Here is a 12,594-nt window from a genome sequence, read left to right as displayed (position 1 = left end):
AATTACAGTCGTATTAATAGAGAAATATATAGCGATCTCAACATTTGGGCCTTGCTCCCTCTCGACCTTGGCAACAGGATACAGATAATTAAAATGAATATTCTCCCCAAACTACTCTATCTTTTTCTTGCTTTACCTATTCAAATTCCAGAGAAGCAATTCAGGGAATGGAATAAGCAGATTTCGAGATTCATTTGGCTTAACAAAAGACCACGGGTGAAGTTCTCTACTTTGCAGTTGCCGAAAGACAAAGGGGGCTTGGCTCTACCTTCATTAAGGAATTACTACTTATCTGCTCAGCTGAGGTCCTTGGTGTGTTGGTGTAATCCATCTTTTTGTGCGAGGTGGAAGACGATTGAGATGTCTCTCTCAGACACGCCAATCCAGTCTAGACTTGGTCACGCGGCTTCTGATTTGGACGATACCTTGACGCCCAGCCACTGGGTCACTTTTACATTAAAAATATGGAGGGGAGTGGTCAAGCAGGCGCAACTCCAGGAAGAGATAAAACTTCTGAGGTGGCCAGCGTATGACCCTGATTTTTTTACCTGCTTCCCACGATAGTAGATTTAAACAATGGGTGTGGCATGGAATCACTGCTGGGTGTTTGGTTATTGTAAAATCTAAAATTATGGCTTTTGATACCCTATGCAAGACTTACGATCTCGGGAAACAAGACTTTTTTCGATACTTGCAACTCCGTGACTATATTGGCAAAAGACTGAAGAGCTGTGTCCGTGGAGACTTCTCGATTGTTAATATTTTCATTGATGCTTATGACTCTGGGAGTAACAGAGCCTTGATAAGTAAACTGTATAAATGTCTGACTAAGCTCAAAGGGCACTCAACGGTTTACATAAAGCAGAAATGGGAAAAAGAAATGGACATTGTGATTACAGAAGATGGGTGGGCACGGATCTGGGAGACACAGTTTACCACGACTAACTCCAACATGTGGCGGGACTTCTGCTGGAAGAACATTATACACTATTTCATAACGCCTAAACAGAAGTCTAAATTCAGTGCTACACCTGCGTTTTGCTGGAGGAATTGTGGGGAAGTCGTGGCTGATTACGGTCATATATTCTGGTCCTGCCCACTCATACGACCCTTCTGGACGGAAGTTATAAAGATAATTACAGAGGTGTTGGGATTCCACGTGTCTTGTACATTTACCTCATTGTATCTGGGATATTTTACAGACGATTTAGTTGCAGATGATGTTTACCTTCTGAAAGTTCTCTTGGCTTCTGCGAAGAAGGCCATAACAAAACGCTGGCTCTGTAGAGATCCTCCCACTGTAACACTTTTTACCTCTATAGTGGAAGACGTCAAATTGATGGAATGTATGACTTTCACTCTGCGACTGCAGGGAGATTTGGGAAGGAGACGGTGGAGAAAATGGCTGGACTTTACAGCTTGTGGCAGCACCCTTTGATGCATAGAATTAGTAATGCAGACTTGTTGACGTATGTATGTGTGGATGTGCAGATGTATGTACAGGTGTATGTTATCTTCCCATGACCTCATACTGTTTCTGTTTTTTCTTTTATCTTGTTGCATAAAAATGTTCCTAAACAAATAAAAAGTGTCAAAAAAAGAAATGAAGGAGAAAAGTGTTTTGTTGTTCATTCATTTTTATGACCTCACTTTGATTAGTTGAGGCTGAGGCCACAGTAAAAACATGGTTGTTGGGCTTCATTCCTGTGCTGAACAGTCGTTTAAGATTAGCTAGTAAATAACAATGAGCTGATGTTGTTCATGCGACTAAAGTCATCTCACTGTGGTAATGTAAATATAATATGGCCAATATTATAGTATTGTCAGATTATTAGTTATTACAGCAGAGCTTGAACTCTGGGTCAAAGATTCAAGTTGCAGTTATTTATATTTCCTATCACCTTAAATCTTCACTCAAAGACGAGTATCTGTGACAGTGTGTATACAGATGTGTTATATATGAGTCAAATATTGTTCGTTTAATATGTTGGCATTACTAAATTTGTCTCAATGTTTACATATATGTGTAAAAAGCAAATGTACGAGCTGTGATAACTGTGTCTGATAGAATGAAGAGTAGACTGATATATGAAATATTCCTTTATTGGGTGAGAAAATCAGACCATGTCATAACTGCTGTAAGTCACACAGAATAGATATCAGAGCCTTAAACAGGCTGACGTCTGCTAAATGGGTCAAACTGGGCAGAAAGTCTACAAACACATAACATCCTTATAGAATATGATGTAACACTATAGATCAACTTAGCTCAGAATATATAAAGCATATAAACAGTTACAGCAATATGATGCAACAAACACAGCAGTGCTACTGATCCAAAATACTCAAAGCTTCATAGAACTGAAACCAACATTTATTTTAGCTCCATTCTGCTGCTGATACAGACTTTAGGTTTCTGAACATTAAACTTGTTGCTGCCTTTCATAGTGTGTAACTTGAAGGCCCTGAGTACTTTCTCTCACACTGGAAACACTGGGAGGATCACATTATGTGAACATTACCTAATAAGACTGATTCAGCACAGACAGTTATGTTAAACTTTTCTAGCAGTCCTTCACAAACAGGGAACAGTCTGTCTATTCTCTCCATCTGTCAGCTGCTGCTGGCTCTTCCTCCTCCTCTTCCTCACACACTGCTGAGTTTGTCCTGGTGGATCATCAGGGCTGCAAAGCCTCACAGATGATGTGCAGCAGTGGCTCCCTCAGTCTGTCCTCACTCTGGACACTTGCAGTCGTCACACATGGAAATCAAATGTGTGATAAGCTGCAGGATTCAAACACAAGTGTGACTTATAAACACATGTTCATACTTTTATTCCACAATCAGAGAGAAAGAAACAGAGAGAGTGTGCAGGACAGACAGACAGGTGACAGTCTCAGGTGTACACACTGCTACACAACAGCACCAGAGAAGCAGGATTTAGTGTTTGTGTTATTACGAGTGTAAACAAGAAGAGTTCCAGATGGTGCAGTGGACACATGTGTGACTGCTGTGATTAAAGCATCTTTCTTTCAGCTTAACGAGTGAACCGTCAGCTCGTTCAAACACACGTTAAAGTCCGTTTGGTACTTACTTTTGAAAGTTCACTCTTCGGCCGCTCCGCTTCTGCCGTATTTTTCGGCTAAATTATCCACACCCAGCTATGAATCGTGGGATATATGGGACCAGGAAGTATACACTGGACCACACTTCAAATTTGGGGAAATGGACGGCGCATTTGGAGTACAAATAGCCGTCGTCGCTGTGACGTAATAGGTCTCAAAATGCGTACTCGAAGTGTGCGGTCGCTGGATTGGGACACAGCCATGGACTGACTTTGGAGACCGAATTAATACTTTCATCTAAAGCAGGGGTGGGCAATTCCAGGCCCCGAGGGCCAGTGTCCTGCAGGTTTTAGATCTCACCCTGGGTCAACACACCTGAATCCCATGATTAGTTCATTACCAGGCCTCTGGAGAACTTCAGGACATGTTGAGGAGCTAATTTAGCCATTTAAATCAGCTGTGTTGGTTCAAGGACACATCTAAAACCTGCAGGGACACCGGCCCTCGGGGCCTGGAGTTGCCCACCGCTGATCTAAAGGAAGCACTGAAGCTCCTTTCCTTAGTGTTTGGAACAGCTGATTATCACTGCCATGCAGATACTTTGGAGCACGTCTCTCAGTGAGAACCCTTCCTGAGCAAAAGGGATGATTGCAGTGCACTCAGACGCCACAGGCTCCGCCTTCTGCTGACACCCCCTAGGCTCTGATTGGCTTCTTGAAGTGATAACCATACAAACTACACAAACTAAGTGGAATCACACTGAAAAACTTTATTTAAAAAAAAAAAAAAAACACAAACCAGAAGTTGAAAAAAAAAAAATCTATACAACAGGTGTGTGTGAAGGGGTGGAGCCTCTTCAGGGCCGTGGGGGAGGTCTCATCCCAGGAGGAGGTGGTCCTGAAAGAGCAGAGCACAAGTCACATTGGTCTGATAAATACCACGATGTGATCCGATTGGGTGTTTCCAGAGTGAAATCTTACCTCTCATGCCCGGCGGAGGAGGCCTCATGCCTGGGGGGGGCATACCCATTGGAGCGCCGCGACCCGGACCAGGTGGCATGCCCATTGGAGGACCCATCGGTGGTCGCATGCCAGGGGGCGGTCCCATCATACCTGCAGAGAGGGGGGAGAGATTAAAATGGACCAATCATCAGGGAACAGCTGACCCTGTAAGAGAGTAAACTGATTCTTGATAATGAAGAGGATGATCACTGATCACATGATCACTGAGCAGCGCTTTGTTTAAGAGGCTCCTCCCCTTGTGCTCACAGAGGGCCACAGAGCAGAAGCCTCACACCTGGGCAGGTGATCACTCAGTCTCCAGGTGAAGAAAAGGAGAGGAGCAACGACCGCACCAACAGACTCCTCAGCTTGACGCTGCATGCCCGCCATGTTTAAACTACGAAACCTAGAGTACGGACTAACGAACCCACATCTGACTCCTCCCACTGATTTCTCCTTCTGCTGTGATTTTGTTTATGCAGGTCATATTCTGATGGTCAGCGCTACAAACTACAGGTCCAGGGTCTCCTTCTCTACAGGTGACATAGGAACCACTGCAGCACCATGAGGAGAATGCAGGTCACATGACTGAGGAATCTGAACGCACCTGGTGCCTCACCTGTAGCTTCTTGGGATTTTATTTGTTTTTAAAGAAACATCACATCAAACTTGGTCTTGTTGCCAAGTTGTCTTACAGTGACATCACTGACCTGGAGGTGGGGCTCCTCTGCCCATGGGGGGCGGGGCTCCTCGCCCAGGTGGGTACTGGGTCGGCGCCCCAGCGATGCTGGCGCCTGCTGCTGCGGCGGCAACCGTCCCTCGACCCTGCGGCGTCATCACCTGCCCAAACACAGGAAACTGTCATCACTGAGCGTGCTCAGACACACACACACTGAGACCAGCTGGCATCACCATATTTACCTGCTGCGATGGTCCGCCCACACCTCTGACCGGCCCCGCAAGGCCAGCTGGTGCCTGAGGCATCGGAGCACCAGCGGGAACGCCGCGACCTGCTGCCCGCCCCACGCCTGGCCCTCCTGCCACGCCTGCCAATGGGACACGAGCGATCCCCGTCTGTAGGAGAGGGGTCAGAGGTCAGAATTAATTCAACACAAACAAACACAGTTTCACGAAGCTCCTCCCGCAGGGGCCACTCACGTCCTTAGGGGGCGGGCCCTCCACTGTCATGGAGACCAGGTTCTCCCCCCTCAGCAGCACCAGACCCAGAACACGTTTCTCCTCACGCTCCGGCTGCTTCGAGTTCTTTGGCCTGAAAAACACCCAGAAATTAGTCACGGTGTGGTTACAAATTCATGGGCTGCATCCTCCTGAGGACCCGGCCTTCGCGGTCTACGTGGGCCGGGTCCTCAGAAGGTCGGGTACGCCGGAAGTGCGAGGCTGTGAAATGGAGCGGTCTAGCCTTCACATTAGCGTCACTGCTGACTCACAGGAGTTTAATAACCTCGCCGTCTGCTCCTTGCTTTCTGAAATATAACAGGACACTGGAGTAAACTCTCAACCGTCTCACACGTCTGTTTAATCAGTTTTCTGTTTGATGTTTATTCAGCTGTGTGAAAACCCCGGAGGAACCCACCGGGGGGATTATTAAAGTTTTATTTAAAATCTAATAACTTTGATCTCAGCCAAACTGATTTACTCAGGAACAAATAAAACAAGTTATCCAAGTGACTTATATATCATGTTTGACCTGAGTAGCGAAAGACGGCTGTGATCTGAAAACCATGTGCCGGGAGTTTGCCTGGCACATCGAGCTGGTGGGTAGCAGACGTCTCCGAAAACGTTGGAGCAGTTTTGCAAATATGTGATGTCTTGATAAACCGAGCAGATATTTGATTTTACACAGCTACTTTCTCGCCTGAAAATATCTTCAAAGTTTATTTTGTGACCCAGAAAGAGTAATAAGAGTAAAATTAAAACTTAGTAGCGGTCGCCATTGTTGGAAACTGCAATTGGCTGGGCCACGCTATGAATTCTGGGATATGGTGGGCCACAAAGGACACACCCGACCCATCCTTCAAAAAACGTCGCGTCGCTGTGACGTCCTCAGGAGGATGCAGCCCATGAATTTGGACACCCCTTGTGTCGTTCAGTTGCAAAGATGAAATCAGATCAGGGTGAATGAATGTGATTGGTTGAAAAGGTGTTCAGGTGTGTGCACTCTGTCTCTATCAAGATGTGGACAGGAAGCTTTAATGTTTCCATGGATACAGTTTAAAGCTACCCCGGTCTGATGTGCAACCATCACCTTAGAAACAAAGAACAGCACTGAGCACGCTCAGACAAATCATTCTCTGTAATTGAAATGTTTATTTTCCCGCTCTGTGCCAAAAATCACCAGTTTCTGCTGCTTCAGCTCAGACACTTATGTGACTGTATCAGATTACACTCACAGGGATTGCTGTCTGTGGAAGACACCTTATAAAACCCAGAGTTAACCCTGGCTAGTGACATGCAGCCTCTGGTTCGATTGGTTTTCTCTGTGTGACTTTTAACACCTGTAGCTCCACCCCTTAATCCAGTGTATAGGTGGAGCCAGATCACTTACTTGATCTTCCTGAACTCGTCGCAGTCACACAGGATGAGGTTCATGTGTTTGTCAAAGGCCTTGAAGGTGCCGATGAAGATCCGCCCATCCTGCAGGATGCACCTCATCCTGAAGTCGATGTGCTGCAGCATCTTTGAGCTCTTCCCCACCGTCTGACCAATCAGAAAGAGGGGCTGTGTTACATCATCATCATGACTGACCATTGGAGCCACCACATTACATTATCAATACCCTCATCAAAAACATCAATATTATCAGCATCTGACCAATCAAAGAGACACGCCAGTTCCATCATCAACATCTTCTTTTAGACTCCTCAGGAAAGTCTCCAGTTCTCAGAGCTAAGACAGGTAAGGGGTCAGAAACCAGGGGCTCCCCATCAGCATATCAGAGGTTACGTGTCTTCACCTCAAGGGCAACGTGCTTCAGTGATGAGACGCCCAATGGCATTCAGCCAGAAACAAAAACAAAGTGGGCGGTCCCAAGTTGAACTTCACAGCTTTGAGGTGAGCAACCAAACCAGCCAATGAGCGCAAGGCACAAGGCATTACAAGGCAACTGCAGCTGAGGGGACCTCCACAAGACAGACCTAACAGAACAACTTCCTTTGATGACAGAAATATGTCTGTGAAGGTTCTCAGCCATTCAGGTCATCGTAGTCTAAGGAGCTTGGAAAGAAAAGCGAAAGAGGCAGTGTATCAGAGAAACTCAGGAGTTTTCTCCAAGCACGACATCCCGGTGTATTTCAGACCCAGAAACACACTCAGACACAAAGTGGTTCGTCCCAAAGACAAAACTCCAAAACACAAACTTAACAATGTGGTGTATGCTGTACAGTGCAGCGAGGAATGCCCAGACCTCTACATTGGAGAGACCAAACAGTAGGGCTGCACGATTAATCGTTAGAAAATTGCAATCTCGATTCATACTTATGTGCGATCTCATTTCCAAATGACAACCATTTAAAAAAAAAAGAAAAAAGACGACGACTGTACCGCATTTTGATCCGGGACGTACTCTGCATGAAAACAAGCGCTCACTCTTCCTGCTCAACAAATGACAAGGGCGGAGCCTTATACCACGTGATACAGAAGCTGTGCCGTGTGATGCTAAAATTAGCAGGGAAAAAACAACGGAGCAGTGTTGCCAACTTAGCGACTTTGTCGCTATATTTAGAGAGTTTTCAGACCCTTTAGCGAGTTTTTTTTTTTTTAGAAAAAAAGTTGCTAAAAAAGACGTGAAAACGCTTATCGCTTTTACTTTCAACAAGCAGCGGGTGCTGTAACGCAGTCAGTTCTTCTTTTACTCTTATGCTGTTTTGTGGATCACAAGGTTTAAAACTACTCATAAACACACACACACAAAGTAATTCCACCAGAGTGCCTATTTCGGGTCACTTTTGCCGGTCCAAGCCCGGGTAAAGGAGCAGGGTTGGAATTGTGACATTAAAAAAACCAATAATTGCTAAAAGAAATTTAATTTGTAGTTCTAAATAAACTCTAAATGCATTTAGGACGTTTTTTACTCACTTTATGTCTCTTCCACGATGTTATTTCTCTCTCCAACAACATAGGTTACAATTAGATTAGCATGACCAATTATGCAAATTAGGCGATGACGTCATTTAGCGACTTCTAGGACAACCAATAGCGATTTTCCTTACTGAGGAGTTGGCAACACTGCAACGGAGAGCACGTCAGGGATGACGAGAAAGTGACAGGAGAAAATCCGTTCCGGTCAACCACCCAAACATCAATAACGGGAACCTTATACAGCGCTTCCCTATAAGCGGTTGCCCCATGATCGGAAGGTCAGGGGTTCGAATCCCCTGAACGGCTACCCTGAGGTACCCTTGAGCAAGGTACCATCCCCACACGCTGCTCCCCGGGCGCTGCACTGGTGGCTGCCCACTGCTTCACTGAGTGAATGGGTTAAATGCAGAGAATTTCCCTACGGGGATCAATAAAAAGTGTACATTATTTTTATTATTAGTCCCTCTTTGGGGGGGAAACTCCCACTAGGTTTATATCTGGGACTCTCCACCATTTGACTCTAGAACTGAAGAAGCTTCTCGGATGAGAGGTGAAACGTCTTCAAGCAACTTAAAGAAGTCCAGGCGCTTTTCTTTCTAAGCTTCGTAGACAATGACAGAAACAAAGCTCAAACTGTGACCGGGACAGGAAGGAAAGTGGTCACTGTCCCACCGGTTCAGAATAAAACCCTGCTGAACTAACAGAGACTACAGTAAACTGAAGCTCAACTTCTGTGGGAATGCTACGTTCTAACTGATGTTACTGTACACTCCTTTTATTCCTACACCGCAACCTTCCACGCCAAGTTTATGCCAACCCAATGTGTAGTTACATTTCTCAGGAGGTGCACATCAGGTTATGGCTTAAGTTACAATGCATAACTGAAGAATAATTCACCTGTAACCTGTGTCAGCACGGGTCGATAAGGTGTTAGAGCACACAGGTGCTTTCATAATAAAGGGTCAGCACATATCAATAAAACAGTAGAACTCTAGATAGTGTCTTCCATCTAACCTGCAGGCTGATTGATAATACTTTATTCATGGAGTCTCCAAAAGTTGATTCTGTTCATCTGGACGTAGCGTTTTGTGGGAGAAACGTTTCATCACTCATCCAAGTGACTTCTTCAGTCTCAGCTGACTGCAGGTTTCAATCTTATAAACAGTACGTTTGCATGACTGAAACCAGCCCACTGAGAGAACAATGGGCTGAGTGCTCAGTTCCTTAATCATAATTATGCAAATTCTCATAACCATTGATCAACAACCACTAACCAAAACCCACTGATCAATGGCCATGAGTACCATTTACAGAGAGTTGGGGAATGGCTGCAATCACAGCATTGTAAGATGGCGAAAGATGTAACCTTAGGCCTCCTCCTCGATTCAGAGATGGTCTTTATTCATGGAGCTGGACTGGAGCAGCAGGGATCGAACCAGCAACCTTCCCATGCCCTGCTTTGTTCCTGTCAGTGCGCCCCAGGGTGGCTGTGCCTACAATGTAGCTTGCCATCACCAGTGTGTGAATGTGTGTGTGAATGGGTGGATGACTGGATATGTAAAGCGCTTTGGGGTCCTTAGGGACTAGTAAAGCGCTATATAAATACAGGCCATTTACCATTTTATTTAAGCTACAGCCACCCAATGCTGCAAGCCCCTTTCCCAATAAAAGTGCACCACTCTGACCTATGACCTGTCTGTAGCACAAGTTAAATATAGTTATTTCAATAAAGTTAGCTCGACCCTGTTAGCCGTTAGCCTCTCTGTTTGCCACCGAGTTCGCTCATCGTGTGCGCCACTCCAGCAGCTCGGGAAGATGAGGCCTACCGGCACGGAGACCAGAAGAGTGTCCCGGTAAAATCCGGACTCTGCCCCCGGAACCCCAGGTCTCGGTTACGCCCCGAGGTGGACTCGAACTCGGCATTGATGATAGAGCCGGGTCTGATCAATAACACCCCCCGCCTCCCTGACGTCTGTGCGACGTTCCCTCTCCCCGATGTAAACCGTTAAATGAGCGGTAACTGAAACGATACCGCGCTGTCCGCAGCGACAGGGACCCGAACCATCGCCGGAAACGGTACTCACCATGTTTGCGATTCCGATGGCTCTGATTCACACCGGATTAAAAAATTCTGACCCGCGGAGATCCCGTCAGGCCGCCTTTAACAGGAACTACAGGAAATGACGCACAGCCGACCGGAAACTGTGGCAACGCCGAAAAGATTCCCCCTGTGCGAGGAACAAAAAGTTCCTGCGCGAAGACTGAAATTGTTAATCACGTTAATTAACGTTAACAAGTTCAAATAAAGTTTCACGTTCACCGCTCACGGATCGTTTGCATGTACATGCTTTCTGACGTCATTAAAATAAAGAAATCTTCTGCAGTCAGCGAAGCAGCTTCACTTTGATACTGAATCACCAAACAGCTGGCTGCTGGTCTGAGATCAGCTAAATGATTTTACTGCTGCAAATTTTGGTACCCGTCTGATACCAGGTGAACCCAGGGCCAGCACTGATGTAAGGAGAGCAGTGCGTCCTGATTTATGAGATCTAAGGCACTCAGCTCGGCTGCTGTAGTTTTAAATAAGATAAGATAAGATAAGATAAGATAACCTTTATTAGTCCCACACGTGGGAAATTTGTTTTGTCACAGCAGGAAGTGGACAGTGCAAAAGTTATGAGGCAAAAATTAGAATACAATAAGAATAAATACAGTACACAACTGTACAGAATAGAATAAAATAAAATACTATATACAGTAGAATAAAATAAAATAAATATACAATAAGATAAAAATAGAATACAAATACAAATACTATATACAACTGAGTAAAAATACAAATGTTCTTTTTGTTTTATGTTCTTTTTTTCCATTCAAACCTTTATTTAAACCTTTTTTATTTTTATTTTATTGCTATGTCTGGTTTTATTACTATGTGCGTATTAGTATTGTACAGCACTTTGGTCTACCAGGTGTGTTTTTAAAGTGCTATATAAATAAATAAATAAATAACTGATGATTTAAACCTCAGTGCAATACAAAATAGAATTAAACAGTACCATATTAATGGTGTTGTACTTACAAAAAAATTGCATACCATAGACAAACAAATAAAAGAACAATTTCAGAACCTACAATATAAATATGTTAGGGGGAAAGTAACTGATCAAGCCAAAGAATAAAGTGATTGAAAGATCTTGATTTTTTCACAAACACCAATAGTTTTTATAGTTTTTGGGTTAGTGGAGTTCTTAATTGAATTAAGATACTGTTCAAGTTCAAAGGAGATACATAAAAAGAGGGATGTCTTCCTAAACACGTGGACTTGTGAATATGAAATTTAGCCATTAAAATTAACAAGTTAATCATATATCTGTTATCAAAGTTGAATTGTCTTTGGTTTTTGTGTAGACCAAATAAAACATATTTCCAAAACAGTACAAATCCTTTAAATATATTTTCTGATATAAAAACACAAATTCTGCCAAAAATCTTGCACACGGTTACAAAACCAAAAAAGATGTATCGTATATTCCTTGGAAGTTTTACAAAAGCTACAGCTTGTATCAATGTCTAATTTGAATTTGCTTTGAAGACAATCTTTAGAAGGATAAATTCTGTGTATTAATTTATAAGAAATATCTTTAATTTTGTTGGTAATTAAAAACTGATTAGGGAGTCTCCAAACTTTGTTCCACATAATACCATCTGACAGCCAGTTCCAGAAAAAAATGACATATGGTAGCGTGGTTATGCTACTCTGAAATAAAGATCTGATAGATTTATTGTTGTCTTTAGTTTGCTTAGAAAAGCAAATCTTGCCAACAAAAGTTTGTATGGGAGATCTCAACGGCCTGTGGAATGAAGTGATATTAGGTTGATTCTTAAACAGCATACAAACCCCTGATGGTATTAAGCCAAATACTTTTGTATAATCATGACGATTTATAGCTAAACTAAACAAAATTCTTCATAGGAGAAAAGCGTACCATTTGAATCAAATAATTGGTTGACTAAAATAATGTTATTCCTAAACCAACTAAGTTTTTAGAGTGTTGAGAGATTAATCTGTAATCCTCTGTTATAAATGGTAAATGGCCTGTATTTATATAGCGCTTTTCTAGTCCCTAAGGACCCCAAAGCGCTTTACATATCCAGTCATCCACACATTCACACACTGGTGATGGCAGCTACATTGTAGCCACAGCCACCCTGGGGCGCACTGACAGAGGCGAGGCTGCCGGACACTGGCGCCACCGGGCCCTCTGACCACCACCAGTAGGTAACAGGTGAAGTGTCTTGCCCAAGGACACAACGACCGAGACTGTCCAAGCTGGGGCTCGAACCGGCAACCTTCCGATTGACAAGGCGAACTCCTAACTCTTGAGCCACGATCGCCCCTTAACCCCATTTATCATTATTTTGCTAAT

The 12,594-nt window shown here is 44.0% G+C and overlaps 1 protein-coding gene across 1 annotated transcript; it reads right to left on the bottom strand.

Annotated features, from left to right (window-relative positions):
* Positions 1-3,819: 3,819 nt before the first annotated feature.
* Positions 3,820-10,390, bottom strand: snrpb (small nuclear ribonucleoprotein polypeptides B and B1). The gene is made up of 7 exons (XM_080892058.1): positions 10,249-10,390; positions 6,633-6,784; positions 5,225-5,336; positions 4,988-5,140; positions 4,777-4,906; positions 4,046-4,177; positions 3,820-3,962 (listed from the first exon to the last, which is right to left on the bottom strand). Exons 1-7 carry the CDS (start codon positions 10,249-10,251, stop codon positions 3,922-3,924), a joined length of 723 nt encoding a protein of 240 aa, XP_080748184.1. The 5' UTR covers positions 10,252-10,390; the 3' UTR covers positions 3,820-3,921.
* Positions 10,391-12,594: the final 2,204 nt, after the last annotated feature.

The sequence above is a fragment of the Rhamphochromis sp. 'chilingali' genome, assembly GCF_963969265.1.
Source record: "Rhamphochromis sp. 'chilingali' genome assembly, chromosome: 9".
NCBI lineage: Eukaryota > Metazoa > Chordata > Actinopteri > Cichliformes > Cichlidae > Rhamphochromis > Rhamphochromis sp. 'chilingali'.
The sequence above is the reverse complement of the archived record's forward strand: the minus strand, read 5'-3'. Positions and strand labels throughout refer to the sequence as shown.

Excerpts from the sequence above, each read along its gene's own strand:
- snrpb (XM_080892058.1), bottom strand. Across the intron at positions 5,141-5,224 it reads AGGGCCCGCCCCCTAAGGAC|ACGGGGATCGCTCGTGTCCC; the intron begins GTGAGTGGCCCC and ends CCTCTCCTACAG. Across the intron at positions 4,907-4,987 it reads TGGGCGGACCATCGCAGCAG|GTGATGACGCCGCAGGGTCG; the intron begins GTAAATATGGTG and ends GTGTTTGGGCAG.